Source organism: Panthera pardus, unplaced genomic scaffold (assembly GCF_024362965.1).
Source record: "Panthera pardus isolate Hobbes unplaced genomic scaffold, ASM2436296v1 HiC_scaffold_12, whole genome shotgun sequence".
NCBI classification, from domain to species: domain Eukaryota; kingdom Metazoa; phylum Chordata; class Mammalia; order Carnivora; family Felidae; genus Panthera; species Panthera pardus.
Window position 1 is genome coordinate 14,022,467 of NW_026526677.1, and position 12,444 is coordinate 14,034,910.

Genomic DNA, 12,444 nt, shown 5'->3' on the forward strand with positions numbered 1-12,444 from the left:
CCCACAACTTCAGAGAAACTTTGGAAAGTACAGCTTTGCTTAGGGAATTTCGGGATAGGTCTACATTTTTGCTTTGATAGGGTTGCCAAGGGGAGTATAGCTTTCTAAAAGGTACTCTTGATCCACAGATTTACATAGCAAAAAATGGCATCTTTACAAAGGGCATGATAATTGTGTCATACCAGGGAATGGCCAGTAGAAAACTAGTGGTAGTCAGAGGCAGAGTGAGGAGTGATGGTTAGCAGACCAGATACAGTTGGGGACAGGCTTTTGCACAAAATGACATGGGGATGGACAAAAAATTTACTTCACCCCCTTCCTTGCCCCTTTCTCGGTCCTCCACCAGCATACAAAGCAGAAACACTTTTGAAAGAAACTGCTGATTCTTACTATCAGTGGAACAGGAAGGGCTCTCAGTGTCCTACACCTAAACAGTTGGAATTTATTAGAAGTCTAAATTCTACTCCTTTAAATATTTCAACTTAGTAAAGACTGTATTAAAAACGGAATTCATGTACAAAATAATTTCACTCCCATAAAGGATGATAAAAATGAACTTACTCCATCAAAAGACTGAAAATATTATAAAAACAATATATCTATCTACATGTGGCAGTAACCCAAGTCAGACACTGCCCCGAGTCATTTTTTAAAGTTTGTTAGAAGCAGGATATAACATTTGTCAATTAATTTCCTCAAGGCATTTTTCACCTCTTTGTTCCTCAAGCTATAGATCATTGGGTTCAGCATAGGAATTACAATTGTGTAGAACACAGAGGCCATTTTGTCTGTGTCAAGGGAATGGTTTGATTTTGGCTGCAGATACATGAAGATCAGAGTCCCATAGAATATAGTCACAGCAGTCAGATGAGACGCACAGGTTGAGAAAGCTCTGAACCTTCCTTCTGTAGATTGGATTTTCAAGATGGCAGCCACGATGTATAAGTAAGAAATAAGAACAGTGGTCAAAGAGCTGATCATGTTGAAACCCGCAAAGATGAAAATCAAGATTTCTTTGAGACTGGTGTCTGAGCAGGCAAGGGCCATCAAAGGGACATCATCACAATAAAAGTGATTGATGATATTTGGGCCACAATAAATCAGTTGGAAAGTAACGGCTGTGTGGAGCAAAGCAACAGAAAAGCTGTATAAGTAGGGGCCTGTTACTAGTTGCATACACACTTTTGGGGACATGCTCACCATGTAGAGAAGAGGATTGCAGATGGCCACATAGCGGTCATAAGCCATCACTGCAAGAAGGAGCATCTCTGAAATCAAGAAGTTCAGGAAAAAGCCCAACTGTGTTGCACATGCATAGAAAGATATAGACTTGTGCTTGGTCAGGAGGGTCTGCAGGAACTTGGGGGCTATTGATGAAGAGTAACAGAGGTCTACAAAGGCCAGATTGCTGAGAAAAAAGTACATGGGTGTGTGAAGTCGAGAATCCAATCGTATTAATGAAATCATCCCAAGGTTCCCTACCAAAGTTAGAGTATATACTACTGAAATGAGAAAAAAGAGAGTGATTTCAATCTCTCTATGGACAGAAAAGCCCAAAAGAATGAATTCTGTCACCCTGGTGTTATTCCTTTCAACCATTTATTCCAGTCTCTTGGCTGCTGAAAAAAGACAAAATAGAGTCAGAGACAAGTTATTAGGTCAAGGAATTGTCACCAGATGCCAACTCTTATGTTTTAGCTTCAGAAATTATAGTTCATTGAGGTAGAATATGAGAACAAGTAAACACATCCCATTTCAAACTCTCCTTTCTAGCTATCATAATTTTATGAGGCCAAAGAATGAGGGCCAATAAAAAAAATCAATTGACGGCTATGTAGTAAAAATAACAAAAAAAAAAAATTATATGTATGTATGTATGTAGGTATGTATTTAATATGGTGAGAATTTTTTATCTTTCACTTTCCTCCTAAAATTAAAGTTAGCATTCACAGTCTCAGAGGTGGAAAGAGGCATATAACTCCCAATAACCACACCACATAGGTTATGATAACCATAGAAGAGTCACATACAAAGAAATAAGATTAATTCTTTAATTCTAATGGGCCTTCAATTTTTGTTCTCATAAAATTATGATAGCTAGAAAGGAGATTTGAAATGGGATGTGTTTATTTCTTCTCATATTTCACCTCAATGAACTGTACATTCTGAAGCTAAAACACACAAAAGTGTGGGAAATAGAATAATCTCCTTTCCTCCCCAAACACATTAACCCAAGAGAAGCTTTTTTTTTTTAACAGTTTTGTATGAGTGGTCAGAAAAATAGCCTTTCAAATTTTATCTTCTTCATTTATTAATTCAGCTTAATACTATAAATGATACCTAATACATCCTTCAAATTAAATGTATATGTATGCACACACGCATATATATACACACAAATACATATATGCATTCATACAGACATATATGTAATGTGTACAGATGTAGATAAACACATATATACGTATGCCTACAAACACACACAACACATACATGCCTGCATACATAAAATCTGACATGAAAACAGTTTTCTGTCTCATCCATTTACTTCCTCCTCCATAGAAGCAAAACTCACCTTGTGAGAGGTGTTTTTGGATAGAATTTTTGAACTGGCTTGCCTTTTTGAGCTGGCGTCTTACCACAGCTGTTAGTGCTAGAGTTCCCTGTTCTAGATGTGGAACAAAAGGGAAAGTGGAAAGGGCACCTGGGTGGCTCAGTCGATTAGCGTCCGACTCTTGATTTTTGGCTCAGGACATGATCTCATGGCTCATGAGATTGAGCCCGCATTGTGGGGCCTGCTTGGGATTCTCTCTCTCCCTTTCTCCTTGCACATCCCCTCCCCCTCCATAAACAAACAAACAAACAAACAAACAAATTTTAAAAAAAGGAAAAGAGAAAGTACAGATGTGGACAGATATGGTCAGCATTCCCCACTTCGAGACATGGGATGCCTTTGATGTTTGAGAGGTGTAAGTTTTGGTATTGGGTTACTTTTCTTTGCACACACATACTGGAATCAGGCTGATTTTCTTTCCTTGTACATCCATTAAAAAAAAAGGGGGGGACCTTCAAAACCCACACTTCCATCAATTTCAAATTTTGAAAAGGTCCACTCCCGTTTTTATGTATTACCTTCACTTATGAATGTTTTTTTGATACACATTTTTTTTTTCTCCTAAGAGAAAGGCAACTCTCACCCACAAATGCTTGTCTTCTACAGGCACTGGCTTCTGAAATTTTATCAGCAGATAAAACATGTTTTCTTTTAAAGGAAGCCTGAGTCTCAGGGAGCTATTGAGGGGGATAAATAAATAAATTTATTTTGGGAGTGTTAGAAGGGTTATTTCACTCATCCTTGTGTATAAATGCCAGCTTCATCCAGTTGGAGCAGAATTAGATAGGGTCATCCACTTTCTTTTTAGTGGGGAAAACTGGATGACTTGGGAAAGGAAGTCTGTGCAAATGACCAACTGTACCTATTTAACCTACCTAGTTGTAGAAAAAAATTTTCCCCTGAAGGTTTTCGCAGAAGCCTCCTTTCAATGATGCTCAGATAGGAAGGGTATGTGAATGTGTGATATAGGCCTTTAGACAACAGTCTTTATTCCCTAGAGAGTTAATTCCCAGTTTTCCCCAGACATGACTGCCCTGAGGTCACTGACCCTCCAGGGGACAACTACGATTAGAAAGTTCTAATTAGAAAAAGATTAGTCCATAAAAACAAAGTTAGCATTAATTCATATTCAAACTAGAATGATCTCACCATGAAATCACTAGTCTTTGGTTACCTATGTCCAATCTAATTTGTATAAACAAAACAAAGAAAATCAAAACCAAATGGCAAGCAGTTGAAAGCTCACCACCATTTCCGAAATGTTTTCATCATTTATTTATAATTGTCCCTTCCTGTCCCTGTGACCTTAGAGGGATTCTGATTTAATCATTTGTCTTATCGAACTGAATGTGTTTTACACCCAGATGTTTTAAGTGTTTAAGCAAACAATTCTGTTTATTTTTTCTTTGCTGAGCATAGGCGTTGAAATAATAACAAACCCTCTTTATTTATATTTTGGGGAGTTGACATTTAATTTTTTAAGGTCATGTAGCATTAATTAGTTGATGACCTGAGGCAAGAACCTGAGCTAATAGGTTGTCCAAATAGCTAATTGCCCTGATGTTATTTAATTGAATAATCCATGTCTTTCTTATTAATTTAAAATTTGAAAATATCATTTTATTTACTAAAACAATGAAATAAAATCAACCAGCTTCTGATTATAGTAAAGACCTTAGAGTTTTAGAAACCTATCAAAAATATTTCATATATACTTTCTTTGAAAAAAAAAGAAAAAAGAAAATCTTTTGCATAATATAAAGTACATGCATATATATGCTGATTGTGAAATTTTATATGTAGGAAGATATACATATAAATACAAAAATAAACACATGTCGGGGTGTCTGGGTGGCTCAGTTGGTTAAGGGGCTGACTTTGGCTCAGGTCATGATCTCATGGTTCGTGGGTTCAAGCCCCGCATCGGGTTCTGCACTGACAGCTCAGAGCCTGGAGCCTGCTTCAGATTCTGTCACCCTCTCTCTCTGCCCCTCCCCCACTCGTGCTCTCTCTCTCTTTCTCTCTCTCAAAAATAAATAAACATTAAAAATGTTTTTTAATACAAGAAAATGTCACATATAAATATATATCATCTACCAGAGGTAACTGTTCTTCAAGTTTAGGGAGACTTTTGCTTTACTTTTTTCTTTATATTTTTATGTATTTTACTAAATTGGAGTCGTAGAGTGCATGACAATTTACTACATATAATTACCATTTTTTACCAGCAGTGCATCAGGATTTTACATACTATTCAAATTTCTTCCCAAAGCATGTTTTCTGCTATATATATATAACACTTCCTATTTATACAGTTTATGACTTTTAATTAGTAAAATAATAATTCTTTTATTCAAAATTTGTTTAGAATGATCCAGTATTTTAGGGTAGAATGATAAAAAATAGAAATGCTGAATAACAGGATATGTCTAGTTTAAAACTTTTTGCTTATTGCTGGTTTTTTTTTTTTTCTTTTTTCTGGCAGTGTTCCTTAGAAAGCTGTTTGTGTTTACACGTTGCCTGCAATTTATATCTTCCTGCTTCTCTCCAAATCATTCCAGTAGACTTTCACCCCGTTATTCTTTCCAAAATCCCCTTAACAAGAGTATATTATGTAGTTAACAAGTTTTATCAACAATATTTGCCAAATTAATGATTCCTGAATTAGCTTTCTTCACTTGGTTTCCCATATCCTCTGATATTCCTCCTGGATGTTCTTTCTCTGGCTGGTTCGTTCCTCCTTGTCACCTTCACCTCTCTGTGTTGGCAAGTCACAAGTTCAGTTCTTTGCCATTTTGTCTGTTTGTATCTATACATTTTCCTTTACTTGCCAATTTCACTCAGCCTTATTCCATCTAAGAGTGTCCAGTACACTCCTCTGATTTCTAGATTCAAACATTCAGCAGCCTACTTGACATCTTTACTTGGATGTGTACAAGCATCTCGGGTTTATTGTCCAAAACGGAGTTCCACCACAAGACTTCTCCTCTATAGCTCTTATTTCAACTCTCTCTCTGTCTCTCTCTCTCTAGCTGCTCCAGGCAAAAATCCTTGGGAGTGACCCTTGACTCCTCTTGCTCCTATCCTACTCCAATCTGATAGGAATTCTGGTTGCTGTTACATTCACTGTATCCAGCGTCTTTTTACCAACCACTGTGTTACTCTGCCCTTCCATCATCTCATCCGTCACCCTTTCCCTCTACAGTGGTGTTTCAACACGGTTATTATTCTAAATAGTATCCCACGCGCTTTCACTCCCTGGCACATAATCCCGCAATGGTTGCCCATTTCACCTGGAGTAAAATCCAAAATTCTTACAAGGGTGTGCAAGACTAGGAATGATCTGGCCGTTGTTGGCTTTCTGAACCTCAGCTATGTTAATCCCTATATCCCCTTCCCATCTTTCTGTCCACACTGGCTTGGAATACCCCAGGTCACACCAGCCTTCGGAATTTGTTTTTATTCCAGTATTCCAGTGCTTTTAGATGCCTTACTCCTCCACTCCTTCACAGTGGTAAAGTGTGAGAACACTGGAACCAGATTATCTGGGTCTTAAACTCCTCAATCTGCCTTTATAGTACTTGGTCATGTAACAACATCCTGGGTCTTGTTTTCATCATCTTCGAAACAAAAATAGTGGGATGCCTGGGTAATTCAGTCGGTTAAGCGTCTGACTCTTAATTTTGGCTCGGATCATGGTCTTATGGTTCCTGAGTTCGAGCCCCGTGTAGGGCTCTGAACTGACAGTGTGGAGCCTGCTTGGGATTCTCTCTCTCCCCAAGCAAATAAATAAATGTAATGGTAATAGTAGTTGCCTCAACTGCTGCTTGAGAGTTAAATGAATAAAAGTGTGAAAAGACCTAGAATCGTGTTTGGATTCGCTTATGTGCTTTATAAACATTGACACGACTACTGCTGCCTTTCCTCAATTTAGTTTATTTTTCTCAATATCATGTACAATATTTTTACTTGGTTAGTTTGTCATCTCTTTGTTATTTATTGTGTGGGCAGATTCGGGTCTCTTTATCTGTAGTTCCTGATACTAACTAGAGACTCAATAAATTTGATTCCCAACACTGCTGTATTGTTTCTGCACTAACATATATATATATATATATATATATATATATATATATATATATATATCACTTTGCCTGATTCACTGCTTAAAAATGGTGTTTTCTCTTTTATGATTAAATAAATATGGATTAAAACCTTGAATTGCACCTGCAAGTATTCTGCAGGACAAGCAAACGTTTCTAATAAATTTTAATTTGATAAATAAGCGATGTCATGTGATGCAAGTAGTACGTGATGCCGAACGTCACATGATCACAACTGAGCCAATGGTTCTCGAAATTCTCTTTGATATACAAGTGCTTTGGATTATAAGCGTGTTTCTGGAACAAATTGTGCTCACAAATCGAGGTTTTACTCTATATTTATTTATTTAATCATTGGTAAAATGTAAATTAGTCATTAATATTTTAAATATTTAATAATATTTAAATATTAGAAATTTATATCTTACCAGAGTAAAATCCAATTACTTACCAATAAGATCCATTATTTAATCTAATGATTAAATAAACATAATAAAAGAGGAAACACCATTTTAAAATTATAAGCTTGCCACTTCTGGAGTCAAGTTGCCAAAAATTTTCCAAGAGATTTATTTATATTGTTCAATAATACTTTATTAGGTCCCCATTTTTGTCAGGAACTACAGAAAAGAAAAAACAGCTAAAACAAGACTTCTGTTTTGTTCTTTTTTCCTTGTATTTTTAATCACTAACTCAATTTACATAAGGCTTTTTTTTTTCTTTACCCAGTTTGGCACTTAATAAATAATCTTCCACATGTCTTTCATTTTTTTTTTCAGTTTTTATTTAAATACACACACTTATGCTGTTATTCCCCTGATACTTGTATTTTTTATTATTTTATTTTTTTATTTTTTAGAGAGAGAGAGCATGCGTGCGTGCAAGAGGGGAGAGAGGAGCAAAGAGAGAGAGAGAGAGAGAGAGGGTCTTAAGCAGCCTCCACCCTCAGCGCCCTCGGGCTCAATCCCATGACCCTGGGATCATGACCTGAGCCAAATTCAAGAGTCAGATACTTAACCAACTGAAACACCCAGGTCAGGTGCCCCGTGCCTGATACTTTTAAAGCTCAAATTTGATTTATTCCTCCAAGCACGTTTATTTGTTTTTCATGGAGTGACAGTTTGATACCTTTCAATATAATGTTTGCATTGTGATGAGGTTTTTGGGTCCTGTTCTGTTTCTAGAAAATGATCAGACATAGCCCTGAGTATCTTCTCATAGCTCAGCCTATAATGCACATTCAGAAGGTTTGCAGAAACCAAGGCTTCACCTAATTATTGCAGCTCAGAGACGGTCACTTGCATCCCAAGTGTACACATGTCTCATATCCCACACTTCACCTCTAGTATGCATGTTTTCTATTTCATATTTCTATCTTCTCTTCTTTTGAGTAGGCTTTTGCCTCGCGGACTCTTGGCTTTCTTTGTTCACTGAAGGATTTAATAGCCATTATTTTCCTTCAGTGCATTCTAGCAGAGACTGTCTGGTCACAGCACGTGTCAAAATGGGAATTGTGAAAAAAGTAATAGTTTGACACAGAACTTGAACGATTTCCATTACTGATTATGTTTCCAAGTTATGTGTTCCTGGTGACTATGCAGTATCTTGACAGGATCGAGAAGTTCCAGAGGGCCTATTGCCCTCCCTACTACAGAATATGAAAGCGATTAGTTAGCATTTCCATTTTTACTCAGGCTACAAAGGTTCTGCATATCTGAGAAGTCAAGAAAAATGTCAGCTTCTGTCACCACCATTGTTCATCTGGTGATTTTAATTCAATAATTGGTGGTCATTAAGAAAAAAAACCAAGTCAGTTTGCTTCAGCGTTGATGATGAAACTGTCTCTCTGTGTCTTGTTATAAAACTCTTCGTTGCAAACAATTCCCTACGGGCATTGCTTCAAGCAGACTACTTGCTAATCAGTTTCAAGGGGCCTTATTAAAATGACTAGGTTTTCAGCTTTTTCATGGGGACGTTTTAACTGAAACCCACCTCAGCAAACTTAAAGTTTCAGCTTAGGATGAATGAATCTACAGTTTAGTGTGAGTGTGTGAAATTAATCGTCTGATTCCTCAGGGATGGCCATTTCCTCTGCCTTAAACCACCCTCCTCCGGGAGATGGAGTAGCGTAGGGGGAAGAAAAGGGGATGTGAAGCCAGATCTAGGTTTGCACACAGGCCCTTCTACTACCTACCTGTGTGCTCTTGGGAAGGAAATAAATTCTGAGCCTAAATTAAGAAATGAAAATACTAACTTGTCGCACAGGGCTACTTTGGGGCGTTAACTCATAATGGCTATTAAATTGCTTTGCAAACTGCAAGTTGGTGATGTTGCAATGGTTATGAGTAGCATGATAATGATCATAATAATAACAGTGACGAGAATTTGTTGGTGCTTATTATGTGCCTGGCAAGGTACTAACAAGGTCCACATACATAGTGATCAAAAAGAAATTCTTATTCTCCGCCAAACAAGAGTCTCACTCAAACAATGGATTTTGCATCACTCCCAGGGAATAGTAAACTATCAATCACACTCCTAAATTCTCTCATTTTTCAAGGCGTACACATCAGCTGCAACATGTAGTTTTCTTTTTTATTTATTTCAAATTCCACAAGCTTTAATGTTTCTACATACCAGTCTCTTTCAAATTCATTACATGTAATTCCATAGTGTTAAGCCATTATGTTTGTTTTTTTTTTTTTGAGGGAGCTTTTGAAATGCATCTGATATATCAATCTTGTATAGAAGACATTTCTATCGTTTCTATTATGAGGTTTAGGCAAAACTGTTTAGTATGATCTACAATGTTCTGTGTTCATGGCCCTGGCTGTCTTTTCTAATTTCTCCTGCTTTTTCTCTCTCACTGTCCACTATAAAATGCCTCTCCTTCTTTGACTGTGGCTGCACATCTTGTCTCTGCATATCCTGCGTCACTGAAATACTTTCCCACAGCTTTTCCTCTCTGTAATGGCTAATACCTTCTCACCTTCTTAGTACAAGGTCACAGCTAACATCTCGGTAAAATTTTCAGGCAATTCACAATTTTCTCTTTACCTGATTCTCCCCAAAGGGGGAAGAATGTTGAATGATCATTTTGCAGGATACTCTGTTTCTTCTTTATGTCACTATTGTATTTTTCATGCTACATTATAATATACATTTTCCATGTCTGTCTCTCTCATTGGACTCTAAGCTACTTGGAAAATAAAATAATATAAAAAAATAAATAATTTTAATAATTATTAGTAAATAATGGAACTATTAGAAAAAATGATCTAAGAGAAAAGAAACAACATCGGAGATGATTATTATTTCTAAGGCAAAAATTGTATTTCCTTAGTGATTTTTTATTTGAATATTTTTAATGTATGTATTAGTCTAATACACACATATACAATATATCTCACAATATTGTTCATAGATCTTTTCCCATTGTGTTTTTCACATTTCTAGTATATAAAGGTGCTATTTCTGGTGAAATTTTATCATTCTGATTTACTGATTTCCTTGGGTTTTTCTGATCACATTATTTGTGAAACATTTTTTTTATTTCTTTCTTTAAAAAAATCTATGTCTGCTGTATTTCCATTATACAGATTTGTTGGCCTCCGTGATGATACTTCAAAGAGACAGAGAGAGTGTGAGTGGGGGAGGGATAGACAGAGGGATGGAGAGAATCTCAAGCTGGTTAGATGCTCTCAGTGCAGAGCCCCATAAGGGGCTCAAGCCCATGAACTTCAGATCATGACCTGAGCTGAAATCAAGAGTTGGAAGCTTAACCAACTGAGCCACCCAGGCACCCCTATGATGATATTTTTAATAGATGTGTACTGATATTTTAACCCTCCCAACTAATATGACTACTTACAATTTTTAAAACATTTTTCTCCTTTCAGTAAATGGACTAATTATTATTAATAACTATTTTATTATGGACATTTTCAAACATAAACAGAATTAGAAATTAGAAGATTTGATACAATAATCCTTACCCCAATAACAATTGTCCAGCTTCAGTGTCTCCATTCATGATAAGGTATATATATATATATATATATATATATATATATATATATATATATGAAATGTTTATTTTTGAGAGAGAGAGAGTGGGGGTGGGCAGAGAGAGAGGGGACAGAGGATCTGAAGTGGGCTTTGCGAGGCCAATATGGGGCTTGAACTCACCAACCATGAGATCATTACCTGAGTCAAAGTCAGCCACTTAACTGACTGAGCCACCCAGGTGCCCAATGGTCAGGTATATGTTATCCATACTTCTTACTTACCTCATACATTAGCCCCCAAAGTTATTTGGAAATAAATACATCTTTATTTCCAAATAAATAAATCTTTATTTCCAAATAAATAAATCCCAGAATTCGCTCCATTTCATCTGTCAGTGTGCTCCAGGCAAAGATCACCAGGAACAATCTCTGGTCAAAGTTGTGTTACTTTTGTGTGTTTTAACAATGGACGTTGTACACCACGGGAATCAAGCTTGTTGTGGGATTGCATCTTATGAGGTTATTTAGAGTAGGGTTCAAGAAAGCATGGTGGCACTCTGGATTGGGTACCGTCATGGAGTGACACGTTTTTATGATTTAGTACGTTAATGGTTCCTATATAGAACACGGACAAATTGGAGTAGGGATAAAGCTTTAATCGGTAATGAAGCAACAGTCCCTTACAGTAGCCAGAGGAGAAGAATGTTGGACCATTTTTGTGGTCTAGACAGTGTTCTTGATTTTGACTAGATCTCTGACACTATTACTGAGTGACCCTGTTTTTGTCTTGCTTCATTACTGTTACCAAGTAAACTTTTCTCATGTTGGTGTTCTATGATATTATTGGTATTATTGATATTAATTTATTAGCAATGTTATTATCAATAATATTATTGATATGATAGTACAGCTTAACTTTTAGTACCAGATCAGGGCCCACCTGGCAGTTGTCAAGAGATGTTTCTTCTTCCTCATATCTACACAGATCTCACTTAAGATATATAATTTTGATTACATGGATAAAATGTAAAGAGTTCATATCTTAAGCAGATAGTAAAGATCCATGCACCTCACAGATCATTTCCCTATTTCTAGGAATGGTAATCGTGTCTGTTCTTTAAGTCCTCGCCGAAGTGTTTGATTTTTCCAAAGGTCTTAGAATGTACCCACTCTCACTTAAATAGACGTGATCTTGCTTCCTAACAAATTCCCAAAGCATTTAGTTTTCAAAAACAACAACCACAAAATGAGCCTGATTGCAATGCAGTCAGAGAATTGTTGATCAGAATCTTGAGAACCAACCCATATAATTCAAATGAAGAGACGTCAATAAGGAAAGATTAGTGAGGCACCTAGAGCCTAACAACGGTGCCACCTCATCACCACCGAAAGGTCTGAAGGGACGTAGGGAGATGTAGGAGCCCGATGGGATCAAGGTTGTGGATGTGGGGCTCCTGGAGGGAGCCGGACAGAGGGTTGATCTGCTGTCTGAGACATGGTGCCAAAGCGAGGAGAGAGCAGGGGCAGGGGACAAGTGCCCTGCCCTTCCTCTCCTGGTGCAGTCTCACCTCTTGTCACAACTCCCTTTTGGCTGCATCCGGTTAGAGCCAGCCCTCACCCATGACTGGGAGATGCAGTCAATCTGGTTGTGTTTAGAGCAGAGAAGGGAAGGAAGAGGAGTGTCAGTTAGTGGTTACGACTCTACAGCCAGTCAAAACAC

The 12,444-nt window shown here is 37.1% G+C and overlaps 1 protein-coding gene across 1 annotated transcript; it reads right to left on the reverse strand.

Moving 5' to 3' along the window:
• Positions 1-642: 642 nt before the first annotated feature.
• LOC109245312 (olfactory receptor 1038-like) lies at positions 643-1,599 on the reverse strand. Its single transcript, XM_019412616.1, has one exon. It carries the CDS (start codon positions 1,597-1,599, stop codon positions 643-645), a length of 957 nt encoding a protein of 318 aa, XP_019268161.1.
• Between the last annotated feature and the right edge of the window lie 10,845 nt (positions 1,600-12,444).